The sequence below is a fragment of the Trachemys scripta genome, chromosome 1 (assembly GCF_013100865.1).
Source record: "Trachemys scripta elegans isolate TJP31775 chromosome 1, CAS_Tse_1.0, whole genome shotgun sequence".
NCBI lineage: Eukaryota > Metazoa > Chordata > Testudines > Emydidae > Trachemys > Trachemys scripta.
In genome coordinates this window covers 242059851-242072588 of record NC_048298.1, presented here as the reverse complement: position 1 = coordinate 242072588, position 12738 = coordinate 242059851, and the positions used below count along the sequence as shown (strand labels likewise).

Here is a 12738-nt window from a genome sequence, read left to right as displayed (position 1 = left end):
GAACCCCCTTCTAAACTCAACCAGAGTTTCCACCTGCATCTCCAGTCCTCGGATATTTTCTTCCATCAGCTCAGTCTTGCCATCTAGGACAGGAGTTCACTAGGCACAGATTGTCATATGTACAGGATCTGTGTGCATACACTATAGAGACTGTCTGAGGCCACTGTCAAAGTTCCTGACTCTTTATAAAGCCCTTTTCTCCTTTGTTTCTTCCTTTGCACACTTTTTGTATCCTTGTCTTCTCCAGGCTTGAAGTGGCAGCAGGGGGAAGGTTTGTATTCTACAGACAAGTAATATATGCCAAAATCTCCTCTGTTCATCTCCCATTGACACAAGGAATGAGACTGAAGGTCACATGGTTCCCTCAATAGGCAACAGGCTCATCATCTGCCATGACCATTACAATTATGACATTTTCATGGGCTGTTGTAGAAACAGGGTTTTTTTTAAGTTAACTTGATAGATAAGTAAAATGGGAGGATATATGTAGTTGCTCCCCTTTCTGTACTCATAACTGAACTTCGCTTGATTCAATTGCCTATTGAGAAATCTGTGATCTGCATGGTCCCTTCATAGATTTTCAAATGGGGCTTGCCTCAGTATCCATGTGTATTGGTGATTCTATGGAAGCTTATGATTTTTAATTCTGTATTGTTTTTCATCTCCTGGTCTTTCTCCTCTCCATTCCTTTATTTCTGTTGTGTTAATTTCCTTGCTGATACTGTGATGTCACTTCCTTTTCCCCTTCTCTTCTGTCTCCTCCCCACCTTCTTGTTCCTACCTCCCATTACCTGTTTTCTTTGCCCACTCCTTCCCTCCCATTCTTTGTTTATTCTTCTCCATGTGCAAGGAATGAAATGAAACAATAGTCATAATCTCTGAAGTCTGAGTATGTAGCACTTCAGAGATTGGGGAGCTTGTAAATTTTACTCTGCAGCTTGCCTAGAGAGCAGGGCAACATAGCAAAAGGAAAATTGCTGGCACGTCAGCGTGCCATATGTCAGCCAACTTTGGGCTTAGCTGTCTTTTTCTTCATTCTCTTTCTCTTCCATTCCTCATTCTCTTGGTAAGTTTCCATCTCTTTCTTTTCTTCTCACCTTTGCCACTCCCATCCCCCTTCAAACACAAAGCCCCAGATATCTCGGCATTGGTATGATCACCTTGTTGGGCTCATTAAAAGGAATGGTAACAGCATTGCTATTAGAACACTACAGAGGATAAGAACTTTAACTTTTGATTGTCTCTGTGCTAATCTGAGGACAAGTGGAAAACCGTGCATATACTGGCTAGTGTCCATAATCATAGATTATGCGCCAGTTTGTCTTTTATGTGATTATTTAATATCCAGATTATTTAATGATAATATTATTTCCCAATTATGCCTCTATTAGGAATTAACATTTGTCTGGAGTGTCCACTCCAGTAGAGATAACAGAGGCTGTAAATAATGTAATGTATAAAACTGAGACAAAAAATTAAATAGTGGCCTTTTTCTCCCTTCCCTCCTTTCTGCAGTGGAGAAAGTGGTTCTGGGAAAACTGAAGCCTGCAAACAAATAGTGAAGCACCTGACATGCAGATCCAATTCCAGCAGGAGTACCTTTGATTCAAAGATAAAACATGTAAGTAGTATTTTGAGCTGTTTCAGAACATAGCATCAATATGTATTTTGACCAAGGAAAGATATTTTTACTTAGAGGGAAACTGTGAATTCCACAGGCATGCTCACATAGGGCTTGATCCTGCCCTAGCTATTGAAATATTTTAGGTATTTTGCATAAAATACAGATTAAAGGCTTCTTGCAGCCTTGCATATTCAAGTCAATGGAGTGTTTTTCCCACTGACTTGAATAGGAGCAGGATCAAGCTCACATTGAGCTGAAGAGATTGGGCCAAAATGTGGAAACCAGCTTTGCTAATATGGTTTTTGGTCATTTTGATTTTCATCCTTGCTTCTACATATAGGGAATGTCTATAGTACAGTGCTCACCCTTAAAAACATTCCTTTTGACTTCAATAACTAAATAAGATTATGTCTGTGTCTGTGGTGTTCCTTACATGCAGTGTTGCTGTAGCAGTGTTGATCCCAGGACATTAGAGAGACAATGTGAGTAAGGTAATATCTTTTATTGGACCAACTTCTGTTGGTGAAAGAGACAAGCTTTCGAACTTCCTCACCCACCTTCTCCACCTTGGTGCTCCTTATAGCAAGTATAAAAAATACTGTGGAATCTGAAGTAATCTTATAGGAGACAAAATTGGAAAGTTTTACGGAAAATCACTGTGTCTTGGTGATACATACAGTACTATCATTACTATTCTCTAACAGTCACTTGCAAAAGAATTATTTTTTATTTACACACTATGTCAAATCCCCGTTAAACCAGATCACAATAACATAGATCTGATTGTATTCCTCTAGTATGACTTGTTCATTACATTTTAAAAGCGATATTAACCATTTATTTTTAGCTATAAATTTAGCAAAATGATTTCTATATGTTCTTAGTCATATTTTGCCATTACACCAAAAGGGATTGCAAAAGCCTACGTGAGGGCAGAGTTATCAGCCCTTTATTTGGAAACTGTAACATAAATTTATAAATAGATATAAGATGTATAAATTCTACTTAATTTCATACCTGATTTCCATAACTGGATCAAATTCTGTCAGGAAAAGCACGGGAATTGGCCACATGTATCCAACAGCAGAATCTATTTCTGTGACAGTAAATACTAATACAAAGTTTTCATTCAGCTGGGCAGCGCAACTCACCTATCATTATACTGTTACAGCAGGAACCCGATGGTTAAGGTTCAGATGGACGCTCCAGTCTAAACCACTTATTTTTGGATTTTTATAACTGTTTCCAAAATGACTTTTTGGGCTCAACAACTCATGCTTGGACTTAGTTCCGCTGCCTACCATATTGACCAATATTGTCTTATTGTTTACTTGTACTCCCCCCATTTGTCTGTCTGTATACATCTATTCTCTCTTCTCTTACACTGTAAACTATTTGCACCAGGGAATGTTCTGTGTTTTTACTGTGCCTAGCACAATGGGGTCGTGGTCCATGATGAGGGCTTCTATGCACTATGGGAATACAAATAATAACAGTAATAGTAATAATATTTGAAATGTTTTAATCTGCAGTCCATGCAGTCATTTCTGATTTCTGAATATTCTGCTTTTAAAAAACTTGTCAGTCTCTCCCTCACTCACCACCACCACTTAAACTGAACTCAAATTGTCGTTGTTTTGGAACTCAGACTTGTCATATGCATAATCTTCAATAAGAAATGAGATCTTTGCTAATTTTTAGGGGGGTTTTTGTAATAGCATTTGAAACTGACACACAGGTTATTCAAAACACACTATTTTCTTTCTGAAATATTCATGCTGCATTCTAGATAGAGAAACACTGGCCAAGTACAACTGACACAAATAGACAACCCTTCCATCAGTGATTTGGAAACGAGACGCTACAGATGTGCAGATACATATCTTGTACATTCACATTGCCGATGAGCTAAGAGTCCTACTGATGTCTGATTGGCTATTGGAAAACACAGCTGCATTCATATTTCAATAATTGTGTATTGAAATCTGATTACACTGAAATAAGCACAGCTGAATTTACTTCAAGCATTATACAATGCATTCAAACAAAGCCACAGTCTGGAAATTCAAATATTAAAGTTCTCAGAGCAGTGTTGACTTTATTGCATTGCACTGGTACCACACAGAGAGGTCTGAATCACTGGTGATGCTTTTTAAAATACATGCTTTGATATAGATGATCAATGAAACTGTGTTAATGTTAGAGTGGGAAGTGCAACTTTTCAGTTTTTTGCATTTAAATTCTCCTGTTTGATGTTGTATTAGCATAGTCATATACAAGTAACAAAGCCTTAGTTCATTATGTTAAACACAATGGGTCAAATCTAAAGCAGGTGTACATCAGAATAACTCCACTGACTTCAGTGGACCTACACTGATTTGCTCCAGCTGAAGGCTGGCCCATAAATCGTACTCCTGTATTTTAACTCAGTTATGATTTCAAAATCCAGATCAGATCTTCTATCACTTTTCCTTTCCTAAAATTCAGATTAAATAATAAATACGAAGAACTGGAGGACTCAGAGAATAAGTAACTGGGGAAATGACCAGCATGGTCCAGTGGATAAGGAACTGGAATAGGAGTCAGGAAACTTGGGTTCTGCTCCTGACACTGGCTTAGTCTCTGTCATTGGGTCAACTTCTATCAACACCCATGCAGGGGCAATTCAGATCAGTTAAGATGCTTTCCATAAAAAGTAAATGAGTACATGTGGTAACAGGCAGGCAACTTTGGTTTTCACTTTAATTTACTTTTTAGGAAGTACTGGTAAGCATGATAAGTTTAATTGATACCTGCAGCATCTACATATAACTCTATTAAAGTCAGTAGAATTGTATCTCTTTACACAAGTGCTTAATTAGTCTCACTGGGCCAAATTCATCCTTGATATAATTCTACTGAAGTTACAGAATTAAATTAGCCAATTTTCTGCTGCCATCTACTGGACAAATAGCTAATTGAATTTCTAATATTTCAAGGCTACGTTTTAGTCACTGGTATTGTTAGTAAAAGTCGTGAACAAGTCACAGGCAGTAAACAAAAATTCACAGCCCATGACTTGTCCGAGACTTGTACTATATATCCCTGACTATTGGTGCTAGGGTTGGGGTGAGCAGCAGCGCGCGGCCTGGGACACCTGCTTCTGCTAGGGGGGAGGGGTTGGTAAAGCTGGTAGGCTCCCTGGCAGTGGCAACATGTCCCTTGGCTCCTATATGGAGGCACGTCCAGTGGAGCTCTGTGCGCTGCCCCACCCGAAGCATTGGCTTTGCAGCTCTCATTGGCCGGGAACCGTGGCCAATGTAAGCTGCAGGAGTGGTGCCTGTGAGCAGAGGCATGCGCAGAGCCCCACTGGCCATGCCTCCACTTAGGATGAAGCCAAGGGACATATTGCCGCTTCCCCAAAGTAAGCAGTGTCCGGAGTCCTCACCCCCTCCCATGCCGCAACTCCCTGCCCCAACCCTGAGCCCCTCACACACACACACACTCCTGATGCTCCTCGTGGGGGGCACAGTGGCCTGAGACTGCCCTAGTAGCAGATGGTGCGGCTGGTCCAGGGGCTGCCCGAGCTGCTCAGGTGGCCCACAGGCCAGCCGTACCGGCTGCTGCAGAATTCACAGCGATTACGGAAAGTCACAGCGTTCATGACTTCTGTGACAGACTCACAACCTTAGGCATGCTTTTCTACAGCCTTGCACTTTTGTGTAGTAAAATAGTAGTGCATTATACCCAAGTTTTCCAAGGTGCAAATGAGAATGCAAGGTGCAAATTAGTTCTGAGTCAGGCTCTCCATCTAGTTAAAAAAATAACATACTAAAGTGATGGTTTAGATAATACTTAGTCCTGCCTTGAATGCAGGGAACTGGACTAGATGATCTTTTGAGGTCCCTTCCAGTCCTTTGATTCTATATGATATATAGTGACTTAAATACACAGGGAATCACATAAACCCCGGCTCAACTAAATGAGAAAATACACTTTTATTGTAAAACTTTAAAAAAAAATTAAAAAAGGTGTAAAAATGGCATCTGGATTGACCACTGCATGTTATATCTGTACCAGTCATTTGTTTGTGTGAGAGAAAAGTAAAACTTATTTTCTTTCTGCAAAATATGTTCTTTAAAAAAATAATTTGCCCAGTAAGTTGAATCAAGGAAATGCTTTTATAGAGAGAGCTGCCCCCCCAAAAATAAAAAATGCTGAGCTGGATTCATCTCTGTCTTACACTGGTGTAAATCAGGAGTAACTCTATTTGATGTCAATAAGACAGATCCTCTCCCTCACTCCAGCCCCTTTGTGATAGTCTAATGGTGCACAGGGGCCATAAAGCTGCTAGATTTCCCCATCTGGGGAGGGCCCCAACTGGCATATAGCCAGCATAGCTATTGGTGTAGCTGAATTTGCGTATCTTAAATCGACCCCGCCCCCCAGTAGTGAAGGCCTGCTCTTAGAGGGTTACAGATTGTTATAGTGAACTATAATCTGGTGTCTTTACTGAGTCCATGATTTTTAGTGTCTAACTAAGTTGTTATTTTAAGCTCTTTTGAAGGTATTATGCAGGTTTCCTTTGAGCTTGTCTCTTTCACCAACAGAAATTGGTCCAATAAAAGATATCACCTCACCCAATTTGTCTCTCTTACAAAGGCTTTGTCCTTTGAGCCCTCCTTATTTCCCTATGAACCTTGGCAAAGAGTTTCAGAAATAAAAGCACTATTTAGGCACACAAATAACTGGCCTGATTTCAAGTACTATGCACCCAACAGCTGCCACTGAAGCCCACTGAAACTCTTTCCTGATTACTTCTTGTCATATTGTCACTTCACTACCTTTATATTTTATTGCAGGTAAACTGTATCTTGGAGGCTTTTGGACATGCTAAAACAACTCTGAATGATTTGTCCAGCTGTTTTATAAAATATTTTGAGCTACAGTTCTGTGAAAAGAAGAAAGTATTAACTGGAGGTAAGTATTATTTATATTATGGTTGCATCTAGAAGACTACCGCATCTGAGTCCCATTATGCTAGGCATATAGAAAATGATGGTCCCTGACCCAAAATGCTAATTATCCAAAAGACCAGATGTAGTAGGCAGATGAGACAAGAGGGATTGTGGTATGAGGCAAAGGAGACAAAATCATAAAAATATTAGCATTTGTGTAATTATTAGCCAATCAGTAGCAGGAATCATAAGTACAGAATTAAAAAGAAGCTATCTGTTCTACTTAACCACTAGAGGGCAGATAAACACAAGGAAAAATTGTGGAATACCTCCTATGTTTTAAAGGAAACTATATTTCTATATACACCTCTACCCCAATATAACGCTGTCCTTGGGAGCCAAAAAATCTTACCGTGTTATAGGTGAAGCTGCGTCATATGGAACTTGCTTTGATCTGCTGGAGTGCGCAGCCCCGCCCCCCTGGAGCACTGCTTTACTGCGTTATATCTGAATTTGTGTTATATCAAGTCGTGTTATATCGGGGTAGAGGTGTATGTTTATGGATTTTAAAAAATAAGATGTTTTTACTCTTCTAATGAAATTAAAATAAATAAAGGATCATTAACGTAGATTACAGCATTAGTAATTAGGGTTATAGGATGTATTTTAATATCACCTAAACCCTTAGGGCTTCCTTTTATACAGGTTTATGCATCCGAAGAAGTGGGCTGTAGTCCACGAAAGCTTATGCTCTAATAAATTTGTTAGTCTCTAAGGTGCCACAAGTACTCCTGTTCTTCTTTTATACAGGGAGTTTCAGACACAAAAAATATTAAATATTTGTGAAGTGTGAGCCACAGTGAACATCATGGGCTAAACATGATCCTTGACTGCATTGTGGGTCTCCCACTGTGTGCATTTAGAACTGCATTCATTCTTTTGTGGGCAGAAATTGGCTCCATGAATTTACTTTGATAATGTTAACTTTATTTTCAGTCTTGAAAAATGATATTGAAGAAATCCCAACATTGGGGGCTAGATTTTGACTTAGGGTATAGGGAAAGTAAGAGTCCACTCATCCTCTTATAGGTTCCTAGACTGTATGTCTGGGTGCACATGAATAGGTGGAAGCTTGCTAATTCCCCACAAAAGCTGGTTGGTGAGAAGGATGGAGAGTGGGTGTAACTTTGGCATCATCCTCAAAACACTGACCAGCAAAGCTGGGTTGTAATTTGGTGGCAATACAGGCCATTGGCTAGAGCAAGAGGTAAGCATGGAGGGAATTGTTATCTCTCAGAGGCACAATTCCCTGAACTTCTCCTGGAGTGGCACAGATATGTGGCAAAAGCTACAGTCTAGCTTCTGGGTAAATTAGATTGAATTGTCCTCATGTTTCCAAAATTATCCATTTTTTTAAACATTCTAAATTGGTCTGTGCTTTCAGAGAAGTCCCCTAAGTACATTCTCTAGGTATATTTCAGTTCACGGAAATAAGGACAAAAAATCTCATTTCAATTTCTACGGGAGAACTCACTGCACCTTAGTAAAATTAGATGGTTTATTCTTTTCCCTTCATGATGAAAATATCATGATGTGTGTAACCAAAAGGATTTTTTCCATTAGGAATATGATACTTATGAAGAACATTTAAAATTAAGAAGGGTAAAAAGGTTTTTCATTTATAAATCACTGCAGGATGATTTGAAGAAAGAAGGTGATTTAAACATCAACGTGGACTAAAACCACATTTTGACTTGAGATTGTAAGATTAAAGCTAAAGGTTGTAGAACCCAGGTTTTAAAAATCCTATATTTCATATATCTTTAACTGAAGTCAATAGAGCTACTCCATGTATAACTAACAGAGAGAGAGAGAAACACACACACCTAGATTAAAATAACATTATTAAGGTTGCAAAGTCAAGCAGTCAGAAGTTAGGAAATGCCAGATTAAGGTTGCCTATGCATTATATAATACAGCCTTTAATTACATGATATGAGACTAAATATACCAGGCCTCTGTGGCCCCCTGCTCAAGGCCCCATGCTCTGCTGCACCCCACCCCAGGAAATAGTTCTCTGAGAGGAAAAGAGCAGCTAGTATTACATCTCCACACTTGCCTAGAGAGGCATCCCAGGAGCAGCCATTTTGAGAGCCATTGAGATCTGGTCCTGTAGCAGCTAGAAGGCCTTGGGACCAGCACCAGCCAGTCTAGGCCCAGCAGGCCAAAATAAAATGAGGCGCCTGCTGCTAGCAAGACAGTTCCTGGTTGTAACCTGAGGAGTGAAGAAGGATGCCTCCTAGGCCACAGTTAAAGGAGCCAGGGCAGGGCAGGGCCTGTTTGTGGCCACAGTTGAGGGCATAAGTGCAGGAGAAACCCTGCTGAGTTGATTGAGGAACTGGGAATTAAGCTTAGATGGGTAAGAAACCATTGTGTTATAATTGGTGCTTTACTTGAGTTTACCCAGGAAGGAGGTTGGACTGTGTGACCCAGCTGGAGGGCTGAGCCACAGAAGACCTGCAGGGGACAGAGGTAGCTGAAAAAAATGGCACCACTGTGCCAGGACACCGGGGGTTGCTCAAAGAAGTGAGTGCAACTCACCAAAATATGGTACCAAAAGCACCGCCTCTTCTCAAGGAGGGAATCATAATACAAAACAATGCTTACGCCCATCTCAAGCATGAGATCTCTGATATCTTGAATCTGCAGATGAAGCAGCAGCAGCAACAAGTTCAGGAGCATGAGTCTCAGGCTTGGTAGGTAGCCCACTATTACAGTGTCCAGATAGGCCCAGCCATCACAGACATCAAAGGGGAAGAAGTCAGACAGTCCTGCCAATGGGGCAGGTACTGTGGGCAAGAGGCACCTGCATGTTGGGTTTGCCCCTGAAGTAACAGAGATAAAAGGAATTATTGGTGGGTGCTGAGTACTGAAGCACCCAGGGGAGGTCTGGATCACAAAGGTCTGCTTTCAGATGCCAGAGACTCTGATGGCTGTTAAAGAGACTGACAAAACACAGTCCCAGAGCCAAGAAGAGTGAAGTCACAAAGGTAATGTATTTCATTTGTGGGAAGCTAGAGCATGTAAAGAGACATAATCTGGCAAGGATTTTGAACTGGAAATAGAGGGGACCTCACTAGGGGGGTATGAAAAATAGTGTAACAAGACAAATCTATACCACTGTAGCTCTGTTGATTTCATTGGTTGGAATAATATATTGGTGAATCAGGTCCATTAGCATATACTAACATGTAACTTATACCTGGTTACACGTCACCTCTGAATTTGGCCCAGTAATTCTTACTGGGTCTGAGGGAGTTTAAGATTGTCATCATTTACATGCCAAGGTGCCAGAAGACAAGGAATGTGGCAGGAAAAGTGGCTAACGTTGTTGTTAGTAGCTGTAAGCTGAAATAGGCCATCCTACTGCAGTTTTTTCAGTGAAGTTAGACCTGATTTATACCACTGTGAGAAGAGGATCAGGCCCATTGTATTGAACTGTAGATTAAAACCCACTCCGTGATTTTGTGTGTCTCTATGGAAGAGCATTTGCAGCAATATTTACCGTCTCTTGCACTGTTTAAACATGAATGAACAGTGTAAATATCAAAAGCACCAGATTCTCTTGAGATGTGACTTTATAACTGACATTTATGCAAACAGGGACAAATGCAGCTGGTTTGTAAACAAAACTTAAAAAAATAGGTCACGACCGGCAAGATTTTAGATTGTTTAGAAACCTTAATGAAAGATGTTTTGTTATGAGGTCTGACTCAGAGCAAATTATCATAGAAGATGCACAATGAGGTGCAACAAGAACTGAGAATGTTGACAAAATTACAGTCAATAATTCAATGTGAAGGAAATGAGTAAGAGCTTCCAAAGTAATATTCATCCCTACAGTAGTTTATCACAAGTGATTCAACATATGAGAAAAGACCTAAATTTTACATCAAACAATAACATCTCGTATCCATTTTGGCGACTTAGTACAGTTATGCTTTATACACTAGAAACAGGACTAATTTGCTCTTTTCTATGCCCCAAATATTCTGAGAAACAAATTTTATGGCTGCTTCATGTTCCTTCCCTGAATGTCAATAAAATAAGTATATACATTAGAAATAGGGGTGTCAACTATTAAAATATTAATTGTGATTAATCATGAGATTAAAAAAATGTGATTAATCACAGTTTTAATTGCACTGTTAAACAATAGAATACCATTTATTTAAATATTTTTGGATGTTTTCTACATTTTCAAATATATTTATTTCAGTTGCAACAGAATACAAAGTGTACAGTGCTCACTTTATATTATTATTTTTATTACAAATATTTGCACTGTAAAAAAGATAAGACAATATTTTTTAATTCACCTCATGCAAGTATGGTAGTGCAATCTCTTTATAGTGAAAGTGCAACTTTAAAATTTTGATTTTTTTACATAAATGCACTCAAAAATAACACAATGTAAAACTTTAGAGCCAACAAGTCCCATCAGTCTTACTTCTTGTTCAGCCAATTGCTCAGATAAACAAGTTTGTTTACATTTAGGGGAGGTAATGCTGCCCTCTGCTTATTTACAATGTCACCTGAACGTGAGAACAGGCGTTCACATAGCACTGTTGTAACTGGTGTTGCAAGGTATTTATGTGCCAGATATGCTAAACATTTGAATGCCCCTTTATGCTTCGACCATGATTCCAGAGGACATGCTTCCATGCGGATGATACTTGTTAAAAAAATTGTGCCTTAATTACATTTGTGACTAAACTCCTTGGGGGAGAATTGTATGTCTCCTGCTCTGTGGTTTTACCTGCATTCTGTCATATATTTAGTGTTATGGAAGTCTTGGATGACGACCCAGCACATGTTGTTCAATTTAAGAACACTTTCACTGGAGATTTGACAAAAAACAAAGAAGCTACCTGTGATAGGTTCCCTCCCCCTTCAGGGTGCCACCTAGGACTGGGGTATCACTGAGCCTGCTTGACCCACCAGCCTGGGCTCCCTTTCACCATGGAATGCTGTGACAAGCTGCAGACATGCTCCCAGTCTCACACTTTCACCTGCACACAGGTAGTGACATACCCAGCTGCAGAAACACACAGACACTGAAATCAGCTAAGGAATTGCCTAATATTCGAGTGCATATGCCTCTCTAGGGGGTAAACCCAAAATTATGCTGTCTTGCATTGCACAGAGAACTGTACAATGTAAGCTCCTGAAATTCACCCCCTCCCTCAATGTGAAGAGGGATATACACAGCTTTCTGCCCCAAGTTATGATTTCTACATGCACTGATTTTAGACAAAACAAAACAAGTTTATTAACTACAAAGATAGATTTTAAGTGATTATAAGGGATAGCAAACAGATCAAAGCAGATTACCCAGAAAATAAAACAAAAACGTAATCTAAGCTTAATATACTAATTAAATTGGATATTAACAGCAAATTCTCACCCTAAATGCTGTTCTAGGCAGTTTGTAGAAAGTCTTGAAGGCAAGCTGCACTTGTTTGCAGCTTAAATCTCCAGATATTCCATTCACAGTCTAGACAACCCTCTAGCCTGGGTTCACCCCTTCCCTCTAGTTCAGTCCTTTTGTTTCTCAGGTGTTTCCAGCAGTCCTCTTTCTTGGGCAGGGAGTCAGTGAAGAATGAACCATGATGGTGTCACTCCCCTGCCTTAAATAGTTTTTGCATATGGCGAGAATCATTTGTCTCCCAGGTTGATTCCCACCCCCGGTCAGAGGAAAAACACTAGTATTATAATGGAGTCCAGTACCAGGTGACTTGGTCACATGTCCCTGCAGCCATAACTCAGAGGCTGTTTGAGGCAGGTGGGTGATTAGCATCTTCTAAAATCTATTGTTCTCCCAAATCGCTCTTCCCTGTGAGCCAGCTATACTGATTGCATTCTGTCTAATGGGCGTTCCCCAAGTGTTAACACATTTGTAATAGATGCATAGACAATATTCCTAACTTCAGATACAGAAATGATATATGCGTCCAAGTAGGATAATCATATTCAGTAAATCATAACCTTTCCAGTGATATCTCACATGCCTTATCCTGCACAAAATACATCATAATTTTGCCATACTCATAATAATATTACTATGAAGAATATGGGGCATAATGACACAGAACCAGTATTAGATTTCTAAAGATA

The 12738-nt window shown here is 39.7% G+C and overlaps 1 protein-coding gene across 2 annotated transcripts in view; it reads left to right on the top strand.

Moving 5' to 3' along the window:
* MYO16 (myosin XVI) overlaps positions 1-12738 on the top strand; it is a 559391-nt gene that overhangs the window by 327065 nt on the left and 219588 nt on the right. For both annotated transcript variants that reach the window (XM_034758177.1, XM_034758176.1), the window contains 2 exons: positions 1516-1621; positions 6466-6583. In XM_034758177.1, coding sequence (XP_034614068.1) covers positions 1516-1621; positions 6466-6583 — 224 coding nt within the window. The remainder of the gene's footprint in view (positions 1-1515; positions 1622-6465; positions 6584-12738) is intronic.